We start from the raw sequence: 27,176 nt of genomic DNA, 5'->3' as shown, positions 1-27,176 counted from the left end.
TAACGCAGTAATTTGTCCCATTTCTCAGTTACAATATTCACTCGCTTTCGCTCACTCGTATTTCTCCTTTTCAAACTGGGACACATTACTGCGTCAAACGCCTCCCTTTTGATACTACTCCCCCTGACAGGGGCTGGGCTTCGCCTCCCTTTCACATTTCACATGATCCTTAATCAAATCGAGTAGTCATGTCGAGATACTATAAATATTTGTTTTAATTTCAGGAATAACTTAATTTATTCATCAATTAAAAATAATGCAGCTGTAGCCTATTAAATCCCCCAACCCCATTTTTTTTACTTATACTTATACTTTAAACCCATAAGGTAATGTATTTCTTCCATAACTCATTGTATATCTTTTATCAGCAAATGCTGTTAGAGCTTTCTTACAGTCGCTGAGAATATTTCATGTTTATAATTTCTAATAAGATTCATCTCTTCAATTTACATTCAAGGTAATGTTGAAAGGTCATGGTCTTTTAATACTGTTCCTTAGACCTTTAAGTATCTTTGTTGAGCAGAGATGAAATGACAAACCTCTCTTAATGCTCTCGCCTGAGCATATCATGTACATTGAACTTATATCGAGAGTCAATAAATATTTGTTCTATTTTATAAAATTGTTTTGTAGCACTCATCTATTATAAAATATTTTCCATACTCTAACCTTTTCTCAAACCCGAACACATTAAATTTTTGAGGGCGTGAAACGCATTCTGACAGTTGTCCTGAATGCGGCTGGAAAACAGGAAAGAACAATGGAGGCAAAGGCAAATATCCAACTGACTTCCTCAGATATGGTTTATAAGCGAGGCATTTCTCAGTCGAAAATCTCTTCTGTTTGACGGTTTTTCATTTCTCTCATCTTGACCCAACGGTAATGAACGAGAATTTGCTTTATGACCAAATCTTTGATCCGACAGAGATGAACCATCTTTCATCCGAGGAAGAATATGACATCACAACATTGGTATGTTTTTAGCATTAATTATATATTCTATACTTACAATTATTTAATTCTTAATTACAAAAAGAGGGTGGAGGGGGGTAGGTGTGCCCCCCCCAACGACCCACCACACCCTTCATCCCACCCCTCCCCGTGTGTGTGTGTGTGTGTGTGTGTGTGTGTGTGTGTGTGTGTGTGTGTGTGTGTGTGTGTGTGGAAGAGTGGGGGTGGCATGAAGGGGCGTGGTGGGTCAAAGGTGGGCGTGCACAAGGGGAGGGGTGTGATGAAGCGGTGTGGCTTGTGGGGGTGGGATGAATGGGTGTGGCTTGTGTGGGTGTCGACAGAAGGGGGCAGAGCAATTTTTTAAATTAAATAAACACGTTTGTGTGTGTGGGGAACTAATAAACTAATCATTGTATGATGGATGTGGTGTGTGGGTGAGGATGGGTGGGTGTGTGGCCTGTGTGGGCAGAATCAAAAAAGGGGTGGAGTCAATTTTTGAATTTTTATTTATTTTTAATTTATTATCTTTGCCTTTTGTAATCCCAGTGAATAAAATGAACCTAAAATCTCTTTTCCTTTTAAATCATATAATTTGTAAGTCCAAGAAACTGTATCTATTACATCAACGATTTTAAAAAGTTCATTTGTCCATCGCTTCATATAACCTTTTTCAAAATGAGATTTCCACCTGTATATTCTTACTTTAAGCCACTGTCACACCTTGACGATTTAGCCAGCGTATGCTGACATATGAAAAATTTGTCTAAAACGCTGGCACACGTCGAATACGTTATGGGTAAGTTTTGTATACGTTGTAGTACTTTGAGCTTGTCGACAAATTTTAACATGCTCAAAATTTTTCGACGTATGCCAGCGTATGACTCACACGTTCCGCATATGCTTGCATAAGTTGGAGGCACGTTACGCGATCGTTGACACACCTCGACACATGTTACTTGTAAGTTACTCATAAGTCGAAATACGTCGAGGTAATGTCTAGCGCAGTGGTTCTCAACCTTTTGTAGCCGTGACCCCCCCACCCCCCAAAAAAAACACATGGAGTCTGGAACACTGACGGGTTCCTCCTGTGAAGCCCATTTTTATATACCAATTCCCCTAAACGCGCCAATACGCCATTATACGGTAGCTGTAAGTTAGAAACACGTTCAGTAAGTTCTGTGGTCGTCCGGAAGGCGTCAATCAAATACGTCTACATACGTCTGTGCATTGGAGATACGTTACACATAGGTTCAAAGCACGTTACTCATAGGTTAGAAATAAGTTTCGGGTAAGCTAAACATTACCTCGACGTGTTTCGACTTATGAGTAACTTACAAGTAACGTGTTTCGACTGATGAGTAACTTCCAAGTAACGTGTGTCAACGATCGCGTAACGTGCCTACAACTTATGCCACCGTATGCAGAATGTGTGAGTCATACGCTGGATACGTCGAAAAATTTTCAACATGCTGAAAATTTGTCGGCGTACTACGACGTATGCCAGCGTGCTTCAGCATGCTTCAGCGTGCTCATAACGTATTCGACGTGTGCCAGCGTATTCGGCAAATTTTTCATACTTCGGCATACGCTGGCTAAAACGTCAAGGTGTGACAGCGGCTTGACACTTCGATGTCAAGTGCAGTTATGATTTGAATCGTCGAGCCGCAGCCTTTTAATAGGCTACGCCACGTGATCGTCGGCGATATGCTGCCACGCGCTATGCATAAGTTAAACTATCATTGGGCATAGGTTGTGAACGCGCCAACACGCTCAGCATTCGTTGGTATAAGTTATCTTTATGTTATCGAAACGTTCTGTGTACGTTACTGATACGTTATGCATACGTCCAACTCGTTATGAATACATCCAAAACTGGAAAAATAACATCAATAGTTCAGCGTACACCAGCGTTTTACATACATTTTGATACCTTGCCATATGCTGGCTAAAACGTCAAGGTGTGACAGCGGCTATATCACCAACTTTGAACTTAGGCTTTATGACATTAATCTCTTTCATAGTCTAATTTCGAAAATGTTCCTGATGGCTTGGATTTCGTTGAGGTATGAATCTTATCATTGTACTTATCTACAATGTCCTGAATTAAAGATAACCATTGTTGAGAACCGAGTTGAGTGAATTTTTTTTATATAGTCTCTCTTTTAAAGTGCGATTAAAACGCTCAAGAACAACCTCTTTTCCTTCATTAAAGGTGCTGTATAATGTAGAACAATTATCTTTAAGAAAATTCATAAATGTTTTGTTGTAGAACTCTGTTTCCTCATCAGTCCACAATTTTTTGTAGTTTTCTCTTGCTTTTAGTAAATATCTGTTGGAAGGATAACATAAGAGTATTTTCCCCTTTTGTTTTTTCAAACATGTAATGTAATTCATCAGCTAATTGCTTGTCAACCTTAATGACATCATAGGTTTTTTGAATTACCAAGCCCAAGTTTCAATTTAGTACTGATCATCATCTTCACGATGAACCAATCAACTTTTTCTCTCAAGGCTGAATTTAGCATCAGACAAATTATACAACATTTCTTGATCCGCTTCTTGTTTTTCTTCCAATGTCGTACTATTTCCATAATCAATATCGTGCTTCATATGCACTTCATCAACTCTTTAGGTTTTGACCAAGGTTTAGGATTGTTAGCCTCATATAATCTTTTATCCAAGTTTGTTTTTGGACCACAGAAAGAATACCCTGGTAGATGTAATTCCCCTGGTATTCTGGTTGTTGTAAATTTACTTCCTGATAACTTTTGCATATCTCTACCAAGTTTTTGTTGGAGATCAATTTACTCTTTTCAGAGCCACACACCGAACATATCCCTTTTTGTATATCCCTATTATTTTTACTTTTAACATTCAAGATATTTTTACTCTTGTTGTCTCAAATGTACAAAGAAAACCAACTCATTTATTTATGAGAAAAATTCCTACAGAGTGCGTAAACTTTTAAAGTTTCCAACATGCACATTTGAATCTTAATTTCTAATATATAAAGAATCCTTAGAAATGTCTTCACTCTCCTCCATTTATTGAAGAAAACATTGTAAAACTTTGACCAACATACCAACATCGTCAATAATGGAATCTTTTCCTTCTTTCTCTTCTTTATCTCCACTTTCTCGTTAAAATCTTCTCCCTGAAATCGCTGTTAATACTCTTGACGCATATATTTTTGCAAGACTTGTCAGTTCTTTGTTTTCCTCCTCAGTGCGTTGAGATCGATAAATTTTCTGTGTAACTCTAATTTTTTTTTTTAATCTCACTGGTTTCCAAATTTTTATATTTATTCATTCTTTCCCTTGCCTCCTTCTCTCTCTTCTCCCACTCCTCCTTCTCTCTTACCTCATTTTCTTCAACTCCTTCCTCATCCCTTACTACCTTTGAATCACTTTCATCCTGGAGAATATCATTTTGGATATATGCCCTTTATAAAATTTTATTTCAATTAGAACTGTGAATTCTGTATGATCCAGAGTTAAAATCAACACTTCTGTATCTTTGGAATACACAGCCATTTTATTTAAGGACATAAGAGGTGTGTTCAAAAAGTATCCAACCTTAATTTTTCGTGCATAAACAAATGAAGCTAGGGAGGCGTGGTTTGGTGCACGTATGTAGGCGATCCTCATCCGTATGCGTGAATATTTTCCCGCCTGCAGAAGCTGTCAGTCGCCGACAGACCGCCGATGATTGAGGAAGTGTAAGTGAGCGCCGTCGGATTTTCGTTTTTGACAAAATGACGGAAAAACTTGAACTATGCTACTGCATCAAATTTTGTGTAAAGCTTGGCGATTCCCAAGTGGAAACGATCCGCAAGATTCAACAGGCCTTCGGGAAGGAAGCAATGGGCACCACACAGACAAAATAGTGGTACAACCACTTCAAAGATGGTCGCACATCAGAGGAAAGTGAGGCACGTTTGGTAGGCCCTCAACATCCCGAAATGAGATCGTCATGGACCAAGTGAGGACCCTGCTGATGCAGGATCGTCGAATCACTATCAGAGAACTTGCAGACGAGGCGGGCATCAGCATTGGATCCGTTCATTCCATTGTGACTGAGGATTTGGGCTTAAGGAGAATCTCAGCGAAGTTCGTGCCAAAGCTGCTAACGATCGAGCAGAAGCAACTCCGTCTGGAGATCGCACAGGACATGCTGGAGACTGTGAACAGCGATCCCAACTTCTTCAACACAGTGATCACTGGCGATGAGACCACAGTGATCCGTCATTTTGTCAAAAATGAAAATCCGACGGCGCTCACTTCCACTTCCACACTCATCGGCGGTCTGTCGGCGACTGACAGCTTCTGCAGGCAGGAAAATATTCACGCATACGGATTAGGATCGCCTACATACGTGCACCAAACCACGCCTCTCTAGCTTCATTTGTTTAAGCACGAAAAATTAAGGTTGGATAGTTTTTGAACACACCTCGTATATTGTGATAAATCACTTAATCTCACCAAGTCATTCACCTCAGTCGGGCTTGGATAATTTATTGATTTATAAGCATTTTTCATGTTAATATTTTTTGTTATACTATATTTCTGTTGTTCAGCCTGTGTCTTTGTGTAATAATTTGATAAATAAATATCCAGTTCATGGGATACACCAAAGGTAGAACCATCTTTTCCAACATAAGTCATTTATATTAGATTAAAAATAACATCATAAAATTTTTATTTTTTTGAGTTTAAATAACACATGATTGACCACAACACTTGGAATTTAATTATTGGACTTGAAATGTTTGATAAATACCATGCTGTAAGAATTTCATGACATCAACAAGTGGTGGAAGACAATAACTATCAAAATAATATTTAACCTGATTATTATAAATACAAGCCCATTGAGAACCGTTTCCATTATGATCTTCCAAACTCGTAATAATATTCTTTGTATATTTAGACAAGTTTGTTAATTCATCTCTCATACAAATAACCTCATTATCTATATATTATTTCTGTTAACGTCTGCGTGTAATTTGACGTATCTCCTCCAAAACTACCAGATGGATTGTCGCCACCTTTGGCATGTGGGTGCTCTGTGGTCTAATGAACAGCATGGGCTATGTGAGATTGTGCCAGACGGACAGGTTTGGGAATTTTGGGCGATTTTCTAATTTTTACATTCGTTTGCATGGCGACGTGTGACGTCACGGCTGAGAGGCGTAATTCCGTCATGACATCATCGGTCATTCGCTGACGTCATTACGTCTGTCGTCGACAGACCGTCACCGCCGAGAGGCGTAATGCCACTCCTCGAAAACAGCGTCTGCAATGTAAAACCCTCTTATGCACATGCTCACTACCTCAGAAGATGAATTTGACACAAAAAATGTCACAAGAAACATTGTATTTAAAGTTAAGATTTATGTAAAAAATATATTATTTCTGTTAACGTCTGCGCGTATTTTGACGTTTCTCCTCCAAAACCGCTGGCAGGAATGCGCTCATTTCCCATATACTGGGGTTTCTTAATGTGACGAACACGATGCACTAAATTTCTAAGCTGGAATTGGATGACAACGTGGCTTCAAAAAGATTTTCAACCCATCGACGTCCGCATTTATTCCCGTTCCGGCGCCATCGCTGAACTACTGTCTGGTAAGTGCTGCGGTCTATCCAAAAAATATGAACTCGAGTAAGGGAGTACTTATTGCATCAAACACTGAACATAAACACAACTGATAATAAATAGTATAGCTCAGAACATCAGCAATGGTTGTCATGTTTTAAAAATCAGTGTGGAAGGAGGGGAACAATGAGCGCCAGAGCTCTGCCAACACGATGTACCCCGATTGGCTTTCTCGGACTGAACACGCCCTCTTAGACTGTCAATTTGTGTCTGAAATCCAACGTACATATTAAAAACACCCGAAAATAAGTTGCAATAGGCCTACATCCAGATAACATCAAAGGCTATAATCTGAAGGTAGGGGGAACCAGGGAACGGGTATGAGGTCATCCCTTCATTGCTCGGATTCTCTTCTTTTCTTTGTTCTTCGAAAGCGCGGTGTCCGACAATCGATTCTGTACCTTGAATGTGTGCGTGTTAACTGTTCAAATTAAAGAGGTTTTCAATTGCCGGATGCACCCAAACAACTGCCGTTCATTACATTAATTGTCAATATCAACCGCCATCGTTACCTGCGTTGTGTCTTGTGTGTGTGGTCTTCAAATTAAAGCGCCCAAGCAGTGTTCGATCGTCGGATGTGCGCCAAAAAGTGCCATTCAATGAAATTTGCATTCTGATTCTCGGTCACCCTCCACTGCTCCTGTTCAGTCTTGGGCTAGGCCTATATCATGTTAAACTTGCCCCATCAGGCGCCAACCTTCCAGTCACACTGCAGAGGATGCAATTTCCAGTCAGACTCACATACTCAATGACCATAAACAAATCCCAGAGCCAAACATTTGACAAACTCGGAATATACCTCCCAGCCCCCTGAATATACCTCCCAGCCCCCTGAATTTACCTCCCATGGCCAACTGTATGTTGCATTTTCATGTGCAAGAGGTTACTCTGATATATCTATCAAAGTGGACAATAATTCCTCACAAGGACTTTTCAGCAACAAGACACTCACCCAAAATGTCATCTACAGGGAAGTCCTTTGGAAAACTAAGGACAGGTAACCATAGTGCATTACATCCCTCATGACACCCTCCCCAGCTTCCCATAACATCAACTATTATGCCTCATTCACCTTTTGCCACCCATTCAACTCCTTGTGGAGCACGGGTATATGCGAGTCGATATATTATTTCTGTTAACGTCTGCGCGTAATTTGATGTATCGCTTCCAAAACTGTCAGACGGATTGCCGGTGCTCTGTGGTCTAATGAACAGCATGGGCTATGTGAGATCGCACCAGATGGAGAGATTGGGAATGTTGGGCGATTTTTCTAATTTTTACATTCGTTTGCATGGCGACATGTGACATCACCTCTCAGAGGCGTAATTCCGTCATGACATCATTGGTCATTCGCTGACGTCATTACGTCTGTCGTCGACAGACCGTCACCGCTGAGAGGCGTAATGCCACTCCTCGAAAACAGCATCTGCAATGTAAAACCCTCTTCTGCACATGCTGACTACCTCAAGGTGAATTTGACACAAAAAATATAACAAGAAACATTGTATTTAAAGTAAAGATTTATTTTAAAAAATATTATTTCTGTTAACGTCTGCGCGTAATTTGACGTTTCTCCTCCGAAACCGCTGGCAGGAATGTGCTCATTTCCCATATACTGGGGTTTCTTAATGTGACAAAGACGATGCACTAAATTTCTAAGCTGGAATTGAATGACAACGTGGCTTCAACAAGATTTTCAACCCATCGACGGCCGCATTTATTCCCGTTCGGTCGCCATCGCTGAACTGCTGTCCGGTAAGTGCTGCCATCTATCCAAAAAATATGAACTCGAGTCAGGGAGTACTCATTGCATCAAACACTGAACATAAACACAACTGATAATAAATAGTATGACTCAGAACATCAGCAATGGTTGTCATGTTTTAAAAATCAGCGTGTCATTTTACGAGCGTGGAAGGAGAGGTACGATGAGCGCCAGAGCTCTGCCAACATAATATACCCCGATTGGTGCCTTCCCGTACTGAATACGCCCTCTTGGACTGTCAATTTGTCTGAAATCCAACGTACTTCCCGGACTGAACACACCCTCTTAGACTGTCAATTTGTGTCTGCAATCCAACGTACTTCCCGGACTGAACACGCCGTCTTCGACTGTCAATTTGTGTCTGAAATCCAACATACTTCCCGGACCGAACACGCCCTCTTAGACTGTCAATTTATGTCTGCAATCCAACGTACTTCCCAGACTGAACACGCAGTCTTCAACTGTCAATTTGTGTCTGCAATCCAACGTACTTCCTGGACTGAACACGCCCTTTTAGACTGTCAATTTGTGTCTGCAATCCAACGTACTTCCCAGACTGAACACGCCCTCTTAGATTGTCAATTTGTGGCTGAAATCCAACGTACTTCCCGGACTGAACACGCCCTCTTAGATTGTCAATTTGTGTCTGAAATCCAGCGTACTTCCCGGAATGAATACGCCCTTTTAGACTGTCAATTTGTGTCTGCAATCCAACGTACTTCCCGGACTGAACACGCCGTCTTCAACTGTCAATTTGTGTCTGCAATCCAACGTACTTCCCGGACTGAACACGCCGTCTTCGACTGTCAATTTGTCAGAAATCCAACGTACTTCCCGGACTGAACATGCCGTCTTCGACTGTCAATCTGTGTCTGAAATCCAATGTACTTCCCGGAGTGAACACACCCTTTAGACTGTCAATCTGTGTCTGAAATCCAATGTACTTCCCGGAGTGAACACACCCTTTTAGACTGTCAATCTGTGTCTGAAATCCAACGTACTTCCCGGAGTGAACACGCCCTTTTCGACTGTCAATTTGTGTCTGCAATCCAACGTACTTCCCGGACTGAACACTCCCTCTTAGATTGTCAATTTGTGTCTGAAATCCAACGTACTTCCCGGACTGAACACTCCCTTTTAGACTGTCAATTTGTGTCTGCAATCCAACGTACTTCCTGGAGTGAACACGCCCTCTTTGACTGTCAATTTGTGTCTGAAATCCAACGCACTTCCCGGACTGAACACGCCGTCTTCGACTGCCAATCTGTGTCTGTCTGAAATCCAACGTACTTCCCGGATTGAACACGCCCTCTTAGATTGTCAATTTATGTCTGAAATCCAATGGACTTCCCGGACTGAACACGCCGTCTTCGACTGTCAATCTGTGTCTGAAATCCAACGTACTTCCCAGACTGAACATGCGTCTTCGACTGTCAATTTGTGTCTGAAATCCAACGTACATATTAAAAACACCCGAAAATAAGTTGCAATTGGCCTACGTCCAGATAACATCAAAGGCTATAATCTGAAGGTAGGGGGAACCAGGGAAAGGGTATGAGGCCATCCCTTCATTGCCCAGATTCTCTTCTTTACTTTGTTCTTCGAAAGCGCGGTGTCCGACAATGGATTCTGTACCTAGAATGTGTGTGTGTGTGTTAACTGTTCAAATTAAAGAGTTGTTTGATTGTCTGATGCATCCAAACAACTGCCGTTCATTACATTAATTGTCAATATCAACCGCCATCGTTTCCTGTGTTGTGTCTTTCGTGTGTGATCTTCAAATTAAAGCGTCCAAGCGGTGTTCGATCGTCGGATGCGCGCCAAAAAGTGCCGTTCATTAAAATTTGCATTCTGATTCTCAGTCACCCTCCACTGCTCCTGTTCAGTCTTGGGCTAGGCCTATATCATTTTAAACTTGCCCCATCAGATGCCAACCTTCCAGTCACACTGCAGAGGATGCAATTTCCAGTCAGACTCGCATACTCGATGACCATAAACAAATCCCAGGGCCAAACATTTGACAGACTTGGAATATACTTCCCAGCCCCTGTGTTCTCCCATGGCCAACTCTATGTTGCATTTTCACTTGCAAGAGGTTACTCCTGTATATCTATCAAAGTGGACAATAATTCCTCACAAGGACTATTCAGCAACAAGACACTCACCCAAAATGTCATCTACAGGGAGGTCCTTTAGAAAACTAAGGATAGGTAACCATAGTGCATCACATCCCGAATGACACCCTCCCCAGCTTCCCATAACATCAACTATTATGCCTCATCCACCTTTTGCCACCCATTCAACTACGTGCAGAGCACGGGTATATGCTAGTTAATTTTTAAATTCTTACAATATTTGGCAAGTTCTATATTTGATGTTGTATTCTTTCCAAATTATTTGAAGCACTCATCAATGCTCATTTATTTATGAGAAAGATATTATCCTTACCCCTTTTAATTAATTTTACACCTGCTTGTGCGATAGAAGAAAATATATCTCCAACTAACAATCTCGCTTTATCAGGTAGGCTTTTAAGTTTTTCAGCACAATCTACAATTGCACCACTTCCACTAATTTGTTTCTCCATCTCGTTGTTATGCCTTTTTTGAGTCTTTCTTTCATTGGCAGTTTGAACCGCTGCTAAAATACCGCCCGTCAATGCTCCAGCCACACTTAAACCAGCAAATAAAGGAATTAGAAATGGGAGAAATTCTCCACTCGCCTCTCTTCTTGAATATTTCTTCAACATTGGTTTTGACATTTTAATATCTCGTGAGCCAGTATCATTCAAGATTTTCACATGTTCTCTTGTGAGCAAAACATCAATTCTTACTTCTCCTTTTCTCTGAATTGTATTAACGTTAATCATGCAAGGCTTTTGATTTTGAAAACAAGATGATTGTTTATCAAGATTGATTTGACTAACATATACCCCAGTTGGCACTTTACTTCTCATTTATTTTTCAAAAAAAGTATGTGAGACTAATTGTAACACTATTAATCTGTATTAATCTGTAATTATATTTCTTCCAAAAGCCAACGATATGTATATGGTTTTTCCAGACATGGGTAGATAAATCAGATTTGGGGTCTATATTGAATTGATATCCAATTGGGGTTGAGTATGCCTGAATGAAAATATTGTATTTATTCTTATTCCGTCATTATAAGCACCATCAACCAAATCACAGTGAATTAATGCCGAATTTATGCCTGAGGATATTTGAATGACATTATCACTATAAAACGTTCCATTAGTTTCAATCTTATTTGAGGAGAAACCCAATAACTCTCTAAATGAATTATCAATTGTGAAATCAACCTTGTAGTCAAGTTTCATCGCCCTGTTCTTTCATAACGCGAGCAATTTCGGAAGATATTTGAGACATCTTATGCTCCGGGTGAAACTGTTATAGTTTTGTAACTGCTTCCTTGATAATAACGAAACTTGTCATTTTTCTCTGTGATGTTAAACAAGGAATTATAAGTTTCCATAGACGTTAAAGATGCTTCATATTCTTTTGTTGTGTCAAGTTGTCGTGGGTATGGGAAAGAAGCTCTGTGATCACGCGTTGTGAAATTAAAACTAAGGATTGTGCTTCTCATTTATACGCTTTTAAAAGTCTGTATATAATTATTATAAATCTTTTTATTTTCTGAAACACCATAATTGTTACATAGTCTTGAAAAGATGATAAATCATTTTTCTTCCAACATTCAGTGGCCATGATTCTATCATTACCTTTTATATATATATATATATATATATATATATATATATATATATATATATATATATATATATATATATATATATATATATATATATATATATATATATATATATACTTCTTTATCATCTTTCAACAATAAAATTGATTCTCATTAGCATCTGCAATTGATGATATTTTTCATTTTCATCATGAAAGAGAATTCAACTCATTTAACATGGGATAAAATATCTTTGCGTTGACATTTTTTTTTATATTATTTCCATGTTTATTAACTTGTCTAAAATGGCTGATGCTTCATTAAAACGATTGTTATTTCCAGCCGTCTTACTACCTTACAACAATACGTCTATTAACTAATTATGATGGGTCATTTGGAAGAGAACTAACACCTGAACCAAGCTTACTTAAAGCCTCAATAATGTGTCTCCTTTTCATTCTTCCTTCCTTTACTGGCAACAGAAACTCCATAATCAAGTGAGTTTAGTAAATCAATATATACTCTATCATCCTCATTTTTTATATTCAATGGTTTATCGAAATAACTTGATTCACCCCTCACAGTTGCACCTTGTCTTCCATCTTTTGTAAGAAGAAACATTCATCTTCGAGTTAATTGAACAGGTGGTTGAACAGAACTCAAGAACCTTAATTCATCATTAAATATCAACCCCTTTTATTTTACAAGATGGAATATTGCTGGTTGTTCTGTTGGAATGTGACCTGCTGTAGTTTTTGAATCTGTTGAATATTCATTGTTTTGGAGAGCTTTCACAGCATACAGGGGGTTGATTTATCTCTTCCAGTTGAAATAATCCTTCATCATATTCTAATTCTGGAACAATTATCATCAAAATGTAGAACAATTATCTCTCCAAAAATTATTTATATATTTTGAATTTATCGTGAATAAAATTAATGTATTGGCATTATTTCTTATCGAGCGCCGAGGGAGTTGAAAGTATGATTAACTAAGATAAATACAATTACAAGAAGAATTCCTCCCTCTTGTGTAATAACTATCCATAACCATTTGGTTTCTCTCATTAACACAATCATCAAAGATAACGAGATTCATTTTTTATTTATCCCAATATTGAGGTGAAGGTTTATCACCTGTATTATCACAAAGAATACAAGTTGTAGGTTTTGATTTCTTTTTACATTTCTGTGTATCACAAAATAGTTGAATTATATCTTCAATGTTTTAATCATTTAGTTCGTTTTGAAGTTTATATAAACCAATTATGTCTTCTTTTTGAAGACATGCATTAAAACCTTGTGAGAGTCGTTGATACTCAGGTTGAAAACTTGACTTTGTGAAAATTATTAAATTATCAAAATCTAAAAAGTTGGGAGTAAGGAGCATCTTCAAAAGCAGGCAGGTTTTTCCACATCCGCTTGAACCAACTATGAGACATCTTGATGAATTTGGAAGATTTTTGTGGTTGTTCAATTTTATCTTGTTTTCCCAAATGGGTAAAAAATCGATTCATTTATATATTTAGAAAATAAATTATTTAATTTTCTATTGGCTTTTTTCGAAACCATGTTTTATCCTGAGTTCAGGTTTAATTTCAAGATAATCCATTATTTTATTTATACAATATCTTGTGTTGATATTTCCCTGAAAATGGCAATCGTTAATAATATCCATCATCAATCCATGAAACATTACCATCATTTGTTCAGTCTTTTATGTAAGAAAAGGTGCATTATCACCCTCGTACTTATCATTCATTTCTCTTATTAATCTTGTGAAGTAATTCATTTTTGGTGTAATTTTGAAACAGTTATGTTCCTTTTTAAATTTTTTATTTTCATGAATTAGAAGATAATCACAGAATATACATTGTTTATGGGCTTTTCACTCTGTGTTTAATCCCACTCTATCACATGCAGGACAATTCTCAAATTTGTCATATGGAGAATCAGGGAATTCAAGAGGCTCAATATCGAGTATACAATTCATATTTATAAGGTAAAACTTTACTTCAAATAAAATTCATCTTCGGTACTTTCATTGGTGTGTTCACAATAATCTATAAAACTACTTTCATTACTATCGTTCGAACACAAACTCTCAGAATCATAACTGCCTTCTGTTCCAACAGAAATACTATCATCACTCTCATAATCTTCAAAATCTTCACTTGAATAATGACTCGTATTTAATTAGTCGAAAAAACATTACCATCTATATCCATGTACTTTTTTCATGAACAGATTCAACTAATACATTATTTCTCTTTCTCTTAAAGGTAATTTTAAAATGGTCCTTAACTATGACTGAACGAAATGTCATTTCACCTGATATATTAACATCCTTTATTTCATCAAGATTTACATCGTTAGCGTTATTGAAAAAAATACAACTTTCTCCTTCCTGATTGCTGATGGTCTTATCTTTTCTTTCTAAAGCTTCATCCATAAGGTTTTTCGTTTTTGATACGTTTTCTTGTTTCATTGCTTTTTCTAGTTTTGAATATATTGCCAGAAGGAGATGAGAAACTTTTGTTAGAGATACTTTAATTGATGTTCTTCCAGATATACGAAAAGCCCTTCCACTGAAGGAAATTGAAGAACTCATATTATCAACCATAATTGTTTTTATCCAAAAATTGTATTTATCTTTATTTAATTTTACATCCTCGACATATTTCTCAGTATCTTTTACAAATATAGAGATTGAGTGAAACTCGTCTTTTGTGTCTTGATACATTGTATTTATTAAGTGAAAAAAGTTGGTGGGCAAAATGGTTTCAAGTACAGATTCACCTATGAATTAAATGGAATTTTCATTAAGAAAATTTTCAATGAAAAGCATCCATAAATTACCGTGAGGATTTCATCAAGAAAGAAACTTTTATTTTAAGCAACGTTTTTATACATAAATAGGCTGAATACAACGTACTGTGACGTTTGTAATCATGAATATAAATGTTCTAAAAAACACCTTCAAATCAACACACACACATTCAATCTTGTCAGACAAATATCTCCATTTGAACGAGAAACAAAACATTGTGATGTCTATTCTCAGGATGTCTTAAAAGAGAGTTATAAAAAACACCTTCAATCACAAAAACACATAAACAACATTGAGAGAAACTTGAAGAGAAATAAGAAGAAAAATGGATTAGAGGGAGATGTCATTGAGACAAAACCATTTGAAATAACAACTCTTCAAAGATGTTTTAAGGATTGGGTAGAGGTTAAACTTGTAAGATTTAATATTAGTGCAAGATCCATTTGGGAAGCAATTCATATCTCAAGGATTCAATTGTCAAGTTTGTTAGTAGAATCTTGAAAATGCATAAATCATTCAAAATATATCTTGGAGCCTCCTTTACCTTCTCAAGAGAAGATAATGTTATTGAAGAAAAATATATGAGAATGAATCCACCACACTTAATTCCATCAATTGATAGCTTCATTAAATCTCCTATCTTTGATGAGCTTATTAGATTTGAATTAAAAGAACAACAAGGTAGTGGGTTCAACATTGGGAATGCTTCATATTGTTGCGAATTCGTGCCCGCTGGCGTGAGATCGGCCACATAACTCGAATCGCGGCCGCCTCACCCACCGGAACAGACAATTCAGTCGTGACCCTCTGGGAACTACCGCCTGGAGCCAGTCGCGGGTGGGTCTTTCGACCTCACCACAATCATGCCAATCGCCCACCTGCGTAGGATAGGGTTGTTCGCCAAACTCGACCTACCTAATTACCTACGCGGATGGTTAATCGGGCGATCATACCTCGCCACAGGTCAGCCTAGGACACGAACCGCTTAAGCGGTCCGTTCCGTGCTACAGTGATAACCGGGCGGTGTTATCGCTGACCTCAACGGACGTGATTATTTATTGGGTGTCTAAACCCCATTGCCAATCCTTTACGTGATGCAGGATGGAGAGTCAATAAAAAGAAAGGCGACGAAGCAGAGCGGGAGCAGTTCAACAAGCAAGCATTTTATTTACACACGCAGACACAAAGCAAGCACGTATATTCAGCCATACAAAATGCACAAAAAGCAAATGTAAGAAAAACAGTTAAAACCGACTATACGCGTACACACGGCAATACTTACACAGTTTTACTTGAAAGATGGCGCCACCACAAGCATTTACGCAAAAAGCAAAGGAAGAAAGCCACCCTCACAGGCAAGGAGGCAGACAGGCCCGTTGACCAAATGTACGTGGATCGTGGAGGATCGGCCAGGTCCAAGAGACTGGGGAGGTCCTACCCGCATCCTCGTGACGCGATGGCGGGCAAGCCGCAATGTTCGTGCCGCTGCGCCCCGACTCTGTGCCCTGGCGTGGTCGGCGAGTCCTCTCTGGCATGCTCCGGGTGAGCGGTCTTGTTGGCGCCACGTTTAGGGTGGGGGAGAAACGGGGGCCCCCTCGGCACTAGCTCAGTGCGAATGGGGGGGGAATTGTTGATGCTCAGGGAGAGGGGAATGGCTAGCTGGCTTGGGTCCCGCGACGAGACGAGCGATCCCCCACACCGCAACCTCGTCGCCGACCGCCATCCTCACTTGACTCGGACCTGAGCTCCCTTGCCCCGACCAGCCGACTGCAGCTCCACCGTGCACTCAACTTGGACTCGACCAGCCAGCCCAACACCGAACACGCAATACCCAACACGCAACAACCAACACGCAACCACCACGAGCCGCCTTGTGCTCGCATCTTTATAGGCGGAAGGAGAAGCCAATATGCAAATTCCAGGATCAGAACGCGATTGGAGGCGGGGCCACGCCACCCCCCTGGTCAGCCATTGGTTGGGCGAAAAGGGGCGTGAACCTCCCCTGATCCGCATATTTGCATAAACGGAATTCACATCCACGCGCCTGGAAGCGGGGCCAAACCGCCTCGCGCTCACCCATTGGACGGAGGAGAAGTGGGCGTGAAGCATTTCTGATCCGAATTCCTCTCGCATTTGGACCTGCGGCTCGACACGTTCGGCACCAACTACCGAACGGCTCCTGGACAGCACGACGTTTGGTGTTGACTGGTGGTGTCTGGGAATGGTTGTGAAGGAGAAAGGCGAAGGTGGTGGAGGGTTTTCTGTGGTGGTTTGGTGGTTGGTGGGCGTCGTTTGGGAATGGCGGTGAAGCGATGTTTGCGGGATGGAGTTGTGAAGGTAAAGGCGAAGGTGGTGGTGTTTGCGTTGTTGGTGGCTTAATGGTCGAAAATAACCATAGAGAAAGAAAAATGGCTAACTGAAGGATCGCAGCCCAAATGGATCACATAAATTCCCTCTATACAATGGGTGTGGGCTAACTACACATGAACTTACCGATATATCTCACCTGAGGACTCTTTATGGTGTAATGTGAATTTCCACAACCGTAACAATATATTGATTTTAATATTCTTAATTCCACTCTGCTGAAGGCTTCTTCTCAGATTGATTTACCTAAGGATATAAAGAATAAAATGGCAATAATTACTATTAAAAATACTGATAATAAATGCTTTCTCTGGAGTATCTTAGCACATCTTTATCCACAGGAAAGGGACTGTGAAAGAGTTTCAAAGTATAAGAAATATGACAATAAATTATAAAGTGGGGGTCTAGGCATCTCTAGAGGAAAACCCATGTGCTTAAAAGATATAACAAAGTTAGAGAATATGAATAACCTATCAATAAATGCTAATGGTTTAACTGATAAAAACAAAGTCCAAATTCTCAGAGTTTGTAATACTATATCCAATGAAAATTGGTCAAATGACCAGCATGTAAATCTCCTTTATTTAACCAATAAAGAAACAGCTCATTATGCTTATAATCAAAAACTTTTCGAGATTAGTAAGTCATCAAGTTTATAAATCAAAGCATAAATCATATCCTTGTGAGAGATGTCTAAATATCTTTCGATCTCAACAAAGACTTGATAAACATTTAAAGTATTGTTTTAACATAAAGCAACAGTTGTTGAGATGCCAGGACCAGGAGAGAAAGTTGTATTTAATGAAACAAATATATGTATAAAACACCCATTTGTAATATATGCTGATTTTGAGAACATCTTGGAAAAGATTGATGATATTTATATATATATATATATATATATATATATATATATATATATATATATATATATATATATATATATATATATATATATATATATATATATATATCAAAAGCATATCCCTTGCGGGTTTTTTTACATTAAATCATCTGGAGGAAGTAGATATGATAAGTTGGAGTTGTATAGAGGACCTGATGCTGCTACTGAATTTGTTAAAAGGATTGAGGATGATTGTATGAAGCTCACTGAAATTATGTCAAGAACAAATAAGCTCCTTGACTTCTCTCCAAATGAAGAGAGAGAATTTGAAGAAGCAAGGATTTGTCATATATGCTCGGAGGCTTTGGGAGAACTGATAAACGGGTTAGAGATCATTGCCATATAACGGGGTAATATCGTGGAGCAGCTCATAATAATTGTAATCTTAATTATAGAATCCTGACATTCATACCTGTATTTCTTCATAATATGTCATTATGATATGCATCTCTTTATAAAAGAACTAAGTATGACTCCTGGAAAGATAATAGCAATTCCTAATTCAGATCACAATTGCATCTCATTTACAAAACAGATTTATCCTCGTGAAATGGATGTAAATACAAATATTTGATTTCTTGACTTAGAAATTTATGACAAGCCCTCTAAGTTCTTTGGTTTCAAACATCTCTTTTTCTATACCTTCTGGTCAATTTAGGACTGAAGCTGATTTGGGTAAAGACATTTCTCTTCTTACTAAAACGAGCATTTACCCATATGATTATATGGATTCTTTTGAAAGATATAAAGAAACAAGACTTCCTCCTCAAAAGCGTTTTTATAACAAGTTAGGAAGATGTCATATTATGGGTGAAGAATATGAAAGAGCAAAACAAGTTTGGAAAGAGTTTGAGATAAAGAATATTGGTGAATATCATGACCTTTATTTAATAACTGATGTTTTATTACTTGCTGATGTGTTTGAGAAATTTAGAGAAGTTTGTTATAATAAAGATTCCTATGGACTTGATCCTGTCCATTATTAAACATCTCCTGGACTCACCTGGAGCGCTATGTTAAAAATGACTAAACAGCCCCTTTATATTCTAAGTGATGTAGATATGCTCTTGATTGAGAAGGCTAAAAGAAGAGGAATTTCACAAGCTTGTTCAGAGATATGCTCAGGAAAATAATATATATCTTCCAGACTTCTCACCTGATAAGCCCACATCTGACTGAATATACTTTGATGCTCATAACTTGTATGGCTGGGCAATGTCTGAATCTCAACCTGATGGTAATTTTAAATGGGTGAAAGAATACGAGTCCAAATCTATCAGAATCTCGAGAGTGATTTTTTGCGTCCCTCAAACGGGACTCAAGGTGGGCATTTTTGAGTAATAGCTTCCTCCTTGCCACCATACCCTACAGGCCTGACTTCTGGAGTGCTCGGGATATTGTTGTCACATGCACACAGTGACCAGTCTTTGCATGCCAGAAAGGCATGTAGCTCTTTCAAAGTTGTCATTGGCCTCTTGTTGGCCTCTCTGATCAGTCTCTTCCTTGCTTGGTCATGTAGTTTGGAAGGATGACCTGATCTAGACAATGTCTTTGTGGTACCATGTGCCTGTCACTTAATGATTGGCTTGACTGTGCTCCAAGGGATATTCAAGGCCTTTGAAATATTTTTACTTATCCCCTGATCTGTGCCTTTCCACAACTTTATCCCAGAGGTCTTTTGAAAGCTCCTTAGTGCTCATGGTTGAGAATTTGCTGTGAAATTGAAATGCACTACCCAGCAAAGGAAATCTACAGGAACAGCTGATTTTATTCTTAATTATTCAGAATTACTACAATTACTACAATTTAACAATCAGACAAAAATCTGATTTAATGCAATTTAATTCCTGGATATAAGGCAACAAAAGGTGAAAAGTTTGTAAGGGTATGTAGCCTTTCTATAGACACTGTATGTACAATCAAAAGCATTCCCTCTTATCCCCAACATGTGCATTCCTGCCCTCTGATTCCTACACAGTCAACTTAACACCGCATGATAAGCCAGCTTTGTGCATCCGTTCGAGAAGTGAGAAATAGAGGTGGAGGTAGAAAGAGTTAGATGGGGTGAAAGCTCCTCTCATGTGAGTCATGCCAGTCCTGATTATCATTACGACAGCATAATCGTCACTCCAACGTGGCCGTCGTCCATCAGTCAAGGCAGACTCTGGACTCATTGACTGAACTCTCTGCTCCTAAAGAAGTGCTCTCAAAATTCCTCTACCCCATGCTTTTATGACCCTCAAAAAGTGTGGGTGTTGTCCTCATTGGTTGGCTCCTTCAGATGTCTTAAGTTGTTCCTTTTTTGTGATTCGTTCTCCGCGCTTGCTTATGCCGACCAAGCGGATTGGTCTAGCTGCGACTGAGGTGTTTCAATTACGAAATGTTGCGATTCCGGGAACTTGCTTCGATCCAGCTCAAATCAGTCCGAGAGACTGATAGAGCGGAAACTGCCATGACAAAACCTGCGTTAACATGGACGGGCGTGCTCTGCTCCCGTATAAGTGCTGAAGTGTCCTACTTTATGTTCCTGTATGCGTTGTTTGACAGATGTGAGAGAAGAAATAAAGGGAAGATATACATAAAGGAAATGTATAATAAAGGGAAGGGCAGACAGACAGCCAATGGTCGCACTCATTCGTCTGTCTGAACACTCACAACACATTTATTCACATGCAATATAGTGCACTTAATTATACAAATGCTGTGAAATAACTATCGTTTTTGCTAAAAATTGATTATTTTACCCCCTTGACATCAAAACCACAACAATATATACAAACTCACTTGTAGTCCTTACTCATTTTTACCTCCATCACCGAAGGTGGAAGGAGTTTGTTTTCATGTCTGTTTGTCTCTGTTTGTGAGAAGGATATCTCAAAAAGTTTTGGATGAATTTGGACAATTTGGTGGACAGGTTGGGTGTGACAAGGATGAATTGATTAGATTTTGGTGAATATCTGGATCTGGATACTCTAATTTTTGAAGTGATTCTTCACCATTGAGAGATAGGGCCAAAATTGATGATATAGCATGATATCTCAAAAAGTTGTGGATGGATTTGGATGAAACTTGGTGGATGATTTGTGTCCTTGACCATAACAAGCTGATTAGGTTTTGATTAACATTCAGATGCAGATCTGGCCTATCAGTGGGATACACAACGTAAAATGTTCAGCCTGGTTTGAGGGTTGCACGCTACTTAGTGCTGTTCTAGTGGAAATGTATTTTACCTGTGGCTAATGTAAATGGGACACCCTCTGTTGTGGTTCCTAATTACTGACAACAAGTGCCTCGGTCCATAGATTTCTTGCATTAAATAAGATAATTTCCATTGGGAGTATTTGGCAATGTGTAATTGCCAGGTCAGTAATTGATATCATCCCCTTTTCCTTCAGGGTGGTTTCGACAGTGTGATATCATCCCTTACAGCCGTGACGTAGATATTGGCCTACGCATTGAGGACTTCACGCCAGGACTTGTGCCGGTTCTGGAACAGCAGGGCCTAACACTCACACACAAGCTTGGCTTTGTACGATTCATCCTTATTTATCTCTCTCATTCACTTTGTCTGCCAATCTCTCTCTCTCAATCTGACTCATTACTTTTCCTGTTTACCACTTGAAACATTTTGTTCCCCCTCTCTCGGGCGTTGACGTAACATTTTCTGCAAATATTTGACCGTAAACATTTGCTATTTTCCCACAAACTGATTCGCTGAGCAGAGATGCATCCTTGTTCTCAGTACTGTTCATGGCAGGGTGGTCTCCTCACCTTACCTGGGTAGGGGAATCTTTAAAATATTTGAATACATGTTTGCAGTCGTTTATGTTTCACAGTATGTTGGTCCCTAATGTTTATGCAATAGCTGTAAATTCCTGGGTAACTTTGGGAATCTCTTTTACTGTTCTTTGCTTTCAGGTGGATGACAGCCTGGAGCTGTCATTTTCTCGCTTTGGAATCAAACTGGACATGTTTTTCTTTTATGCAGAGGAAGGAGAGGTGAAGGACTTAGGTAAAACTGATGCAGATAATGGAAATGCTGATGACAAGAAAGAGAATGGGGAGGTGAAGGAAGAGCATAATCATTTGAGCAGTAAAGGAACTGATATTAAAGCTGTGGCTCAACATGATGAAATAATTAGAAACCAGGACAAGTTGGGTGATGCAGATGGAAAGGATGTGGAAATGGCAAACAAGAGGAATGAGTTAGATCGACGATACATTGAGAAAATTGTCAAAAAGGACATGGAGGATGGAGAAAGAAATGATGTCGTCGTAGTCAGAAAAAGCGAAGGGAGAAGGCCAGACAGTGAGGATGAAAAACATCTGGTTGTACAAGTAGAAGAAAATAGTCTGGTTTGGTGGAGCAATGAAGAACAAAAGAGACTGTGGAAGATGAAGAATAATAATCCACGTTTTGAGGAAGTAGAGTTGCTGGTTGGAGTTCCAGGTGGACAGGTGTGGAATGGAGGAACACAAGTTAAAAGTGGCAAAAAGTTCAAGTAAGTTGTTGCACCTTATCATGGAACATGTGTTATTTTGCATGAATGTATGTGCTGTCTTTCCCTCTCTTTAGTGAACACCTCTGTTGTGGCATGGGTAGAGCCTTGTTGCTTTGCCCTTGATGGTTCCCACAGCTTAGCAGAAATTTTCCACTCTCATCAAGTCGTGATGTACTGTCCATGATTAACTCTAGCCTTTTATTTATTTTTAATATTTGACATCTAGGCTTGTGGAGGAGTGAGGACATAGAACAAATCAGGACGTAACCAAACAAAAGGAACAGGAGAAAGAGAGGGGGAAACACCAACAGCAGGGTTTAGTTTAAAAAAAAATAGAAGACTTGTTGCAATAAGGGATGTGGGGAATAATTATGGCTATGGGAGGACACAAGGGGTGGACAAGATGGATACAGAAGTAAACTGTCAAGAAGCATAAACTGGAAAATTGGAAAGAGGTGGGCTTGGAGGGTGGGATTACCGGGGGTAGATGACGTCATGGTTTAGGAAGGCAATGATCTGAGATGGTGGTGAACAGCGATCTTGAAACCTGGAGGCAAGAATGACATTGAAGAGAATGTGTAAGTTGGTTCTACTGGTGGGGAAAAAAAGGAACGAATGAGTGGAGGTGAGCAGTGATTCTGAATTTTGGGGGTTTACCAGAAAGGGATTGCTGGCAGACCATGTGTGCCCTGGAGAAGCCTGTGTGACAGAGCATGAAGAGATCAGAGGGTGTTAGACCAAAAAGGAGACTGTAGAAGACAAAGACCACCGACCTTTCTGCGATGTGAAAGTGATGGGCTCAGCTTCATCACAGGAGATTCCAATAATCTTGAAGGCCTTTGTTTCCACGGCATCAAGCTGAGCAAGGTGGGAGGCAGGGGACACCAGCCCAGAGGGGACACCAATACTCCACCAACCTGTGGATGAGGGCCTTTTAGGTGGATAAGAGTTCATGTGTGCCAAGGAAAGACCCATGCGCATGTGCATGTTGTTGGCTGAGAACCATGCATTGGCTAGGAGAGCAGAGGAAGTCAATATCCCAAGAGTGGAGTTGGCCTTGGATGCCATCGGCAGAGAGTTCACAGAACTAGACAGGATGCCAGAGTGTATTAAATGCTTAAAATATGTCTGGAGAGACAGCCCTGATGTCATGTCTAACGTTGAGAGCCTCCATTCCTTAAATGTCCAGCCTTAAAAGTTCTTAAAAGATTTTTAAAATCTTAAAATATCTAGAGTTTATCCATTGGTGAGAATTGTTGACACTAATTGTAATTTTCCAGATACCTCTTCCCATCATTTGGCTTATGCTGGGTCGATCTTTCTGGCCTGCTGCTGCGAGCCCCATGCCCAGCACTTCCCTACATTCGTGCCAATTACGGTCATTCGTGGAGTCATCCTGTTACCCACTGGGATTGGAAAAGCTCACCAGACAACGTACGGCCTAATGGCCGGTGGAGTTGGCAAGCTCGCCATGCTATGCTGCCCCGGCCAGACCAACTTGGACTGCAATGAGATGGTGGTTGCACACATCCAAGGGATGTTGTAATTAATTTTGTTGGTGTGATGAACTGTCATGGTCATTTTTTGGTTGACAATATCCTCTTTGGGCTGATGTAGTGTACTCACCTTTGAGCTGTGTAATCTGCTTTTGATTCCTGGCCTGACTATAAACTGTCACTTTGTTGTCTTGGAGGTAGGATATTGCACCAATTAATCACACCTTCTGAGTGATATTCAGCTGGGGTTCCATCTGCCATTGTTATCTGGTGGATCGAAAATATTCCATTGTGGCTTTCATAAACAGTAGGCCATTACAATCACCTCTAAGCTGTCTCACCTGGGTTTGAATCCTGACACAGCTATAAACTATCATCATGGTCTTTCATGGATTGGTTGATTCATTATGGGTGTCGATTGGTGGGGGACGGGCATTATGGGCACTTTTTATCAAGGGGGGGGGCACATATCTATTGTCCCCCCCCCCACTTTTTTCATTGAACGTAAGTTACGTAACACAAAACGAGCTGCTCAAGTACAACCAGGCCGAGATGCTCCTCAAATACAAGAATAAAGTTTTATTGGTCTATTATAGTTCTATTAAAGATGATAGGTTAACAATTCAACATTGAGAATCCGTGCTTCCTAAGTCATGGTCTCCCACCGGCCAAGCGTCCATAGCGACGTCGCTTTTTGATCCTTCGATGTCTGCTCTTCCTATCATTGCGAAGCAGAATTTGCCAAGCGTTGGATTGTTCACCCACTAACAGGGAACGAGACCTGGACATTTTGAGGTATGTTGGGACGTTTTTGGACTTTGTATCGTCATTTTATGAGTGCTTAAAGAAATTGCGGCTTCATGGCCCGGAGCGCCACGCCTCAGATAGTGTTAGGCCGCAACGGCTCGGAGCCCCTTTAGCGACCAAAATAGTTTATTTCACCTTTCTAACTTATATCGCCGGATGCCTGATATTATTACCTGCACGATGATGTGTGTGTTTAATTTTTGTGACTTTGCACCGTTGAGTTATAAGCCAATAAAATATTTTGCGGTCTGGTACATGCTGATTGAGATGGTGAAGCTTGTGCAGGATGACGCGGTTTCACTCTACCGGCTTGCACGAACTAACGGAAAGATATTTTGTAATTCTGTTTTCATATTTCGCAGTCGATAACAGTGGCCTAAATCCCAACGTTGAAAATCGAAGGAAAGTGTGTATTTTGTCGACTAAATTAGCTTTGAATACTTGGGAAACATAAAATAAAATGCGCCGATTCACTCGCTTTTGCGGCGGTTAATGTAAATATTTTTTTTTACTTCGACTTAGGGGAGGTATAGACCTACAAAACGAGAGGTATCATTCGGTCGTCGGACTTATGAGGATTAAATTATAGATTTTAAAAGGTAGCTGTTGAAAAATATGCAAAATTCACCTAAGCGGTTCGGACAAACGAACGGAAAATTCTTGAATTCTGTTCTCGGATTATACAGTATCTATAGGGTAGTAATGAGATTACCTCGAAAATCTGATTTAAAAAAAGGCTTAGGCTTAGTAGCTTAGCCGCGGCTTGCAATTTCTACTCGGAAAAATAACGTTCCGGAAGGAATTTCTCTTCCACCATCATCTGAATAATTTTCCGTTTGCACGAGGACAAAGATGAAGGATAGACCGACAGAATAAGGTGTCTCATTAAACTGTGTGATTTAGAATGATTAAATTAGAGATTTTAAATGCAGCGTTGAAAATAAAATAGAGGATTGTCAGCTTCTTCTTCACCATGTCGACCCGCAACGGTTCTGGGGCCCTTTAGCGACCAAAATGGTTTATTTCATCTTTCTAACTAATATCGCACTATACTTAAAACGTACGGGCGCGCACTATACTTAAAGCGCGTAGCCGGGAACTAAGCGAGTAATGGAATGCTAAATTGGGAGCTCAGATGCTAAATTAAGAACTGAACTCGTATCGGCGCTCTTTTAGTAATACATGTGCTATGCAAAGCTCATCACATGTCAACATTGTGCCTGGAGGTATAGTGAAGTAGCCAAAAGTATGTTGACCTTAAAAATTCCCTGTTGCGCAAAAATAACCCTTATAATTCACATGTCAAAATTTATTCAACTGAAATGTAATTCCCTTCTCGTTTCATAGAGGATATAGATATCAGAAGGTTTTTCGCGACAGCATCAAGTAGCACATCCCTAACCTCTCTCCTGGAGCAATCAAGTCCCCAGAAAGAGGTGGACGATTCAAAGGAGAACATAGCAGAAAAGGGTGCATGTGCGAGTACTCGGCCCAGTTTCCCAGATCAGCCTTTTCAACCTCATGATGTCAGTTGTATCCCAGTCCAAATACTGCCAAACCGAAGGTTGAAGTTTCAACAACAGTGGTTCAAAGATTTTCCGTGGCTTCATTTTGATCAGAGCATCGGCGGTTTACTCTGTCACACCTGTACGGACGCTTCTCGTGAAAAACTTACCGAACTTGCCCACTGTGCAGAAGACGCATTTGTCTCAAAGGGCTTTCGGAACTGGAAAAAGGCTACAGAAAAATTCAGACAACACGAACGATCAAACACACATAGGCTTGCCTCTGAAAATCTGAAATGTCGCAGAAGTCAACCTGGTGTCCATGTGCAGCTGAGCAGCAAACTGCTGGAAGAGCAAAGATCTGCACGGTCAGCACTTGTGAAGATTATCACCTCACTGCAATATTTAGCCCGACAAGGTTTTGCAATTCGTGGGATGGATGCCTCTGAAGGGAATTTCAAAATGCTCTTAAAGTTGCGGGCCGTGGATGATGTAAACCTCAGGACGTGGCTGTCAAGGAAGAGGACGTTCACAAGTGGAGAAATTCAGAACGAAATTTTACAGTTGATGAGTCATGCCATCCTCAGAAATATCTGCAGTAACGTGAATGAAATGTCCACTCAGTTCGGACTCGTAACTGATGGAACGCAAGATATTCAGGGTAATGAGCGGGAGTCGGTG

The 27,176-nt window shown here is 39.8% G+C and overlaps 1 protein-coding gene across 3 annotated transcripts in view; it reads left to right on the top strand.

The window, feature by feature from the left end:
- FKTN (fukutin) overlaps window positions 1-25,244 on the top strand; it is a 40,464-nt gene extending 15,220 nt beyond the window's left edge. For all 3 annotated transcript variants that reach the window (XM_085877917.1, XM_085877916.1, XM_085877915.1), the window contains exons 7-9: window positions 21,581-21,714; window positions 22,104-22,687; window positions 23,968-25,244. In XM_085877917.1, coding sequence (XP_085734043.1) covers window positions 21,581-21,714; window positions 22,104-22,687; window positions 23,968-24,199 — 950 coding nt within the window. In that variant the 3' untranslated portion in view covers window positions 24,200-25,244. The remainder of the gene's footprint in view (window positions 1-21,580; window positions 21,715-22,103; window positions 22,688-23,967) is intronic.
- Window positions 25,245-27,176: the final 1,932 nt, after the last annotated feature.

This window comes from Eptatretus burgeri, chromosome 4, assembly GCF_056783735.1.
Source record: "Eptatretus burgeri isolate ZD-2024b chromosome 4, Ebu_testis_v1, whole genome shotgun sequence".
NCBI classification, from domain to species: Eukaryota; Metazoa; Chordata; class Myxini; order Myxiniformes; family Myxinidae; genus Eptatretus; species Eptatretus burgeri.
This window is presented reverse-complemented; position numbering and strand designations above follow the sequence as displayed.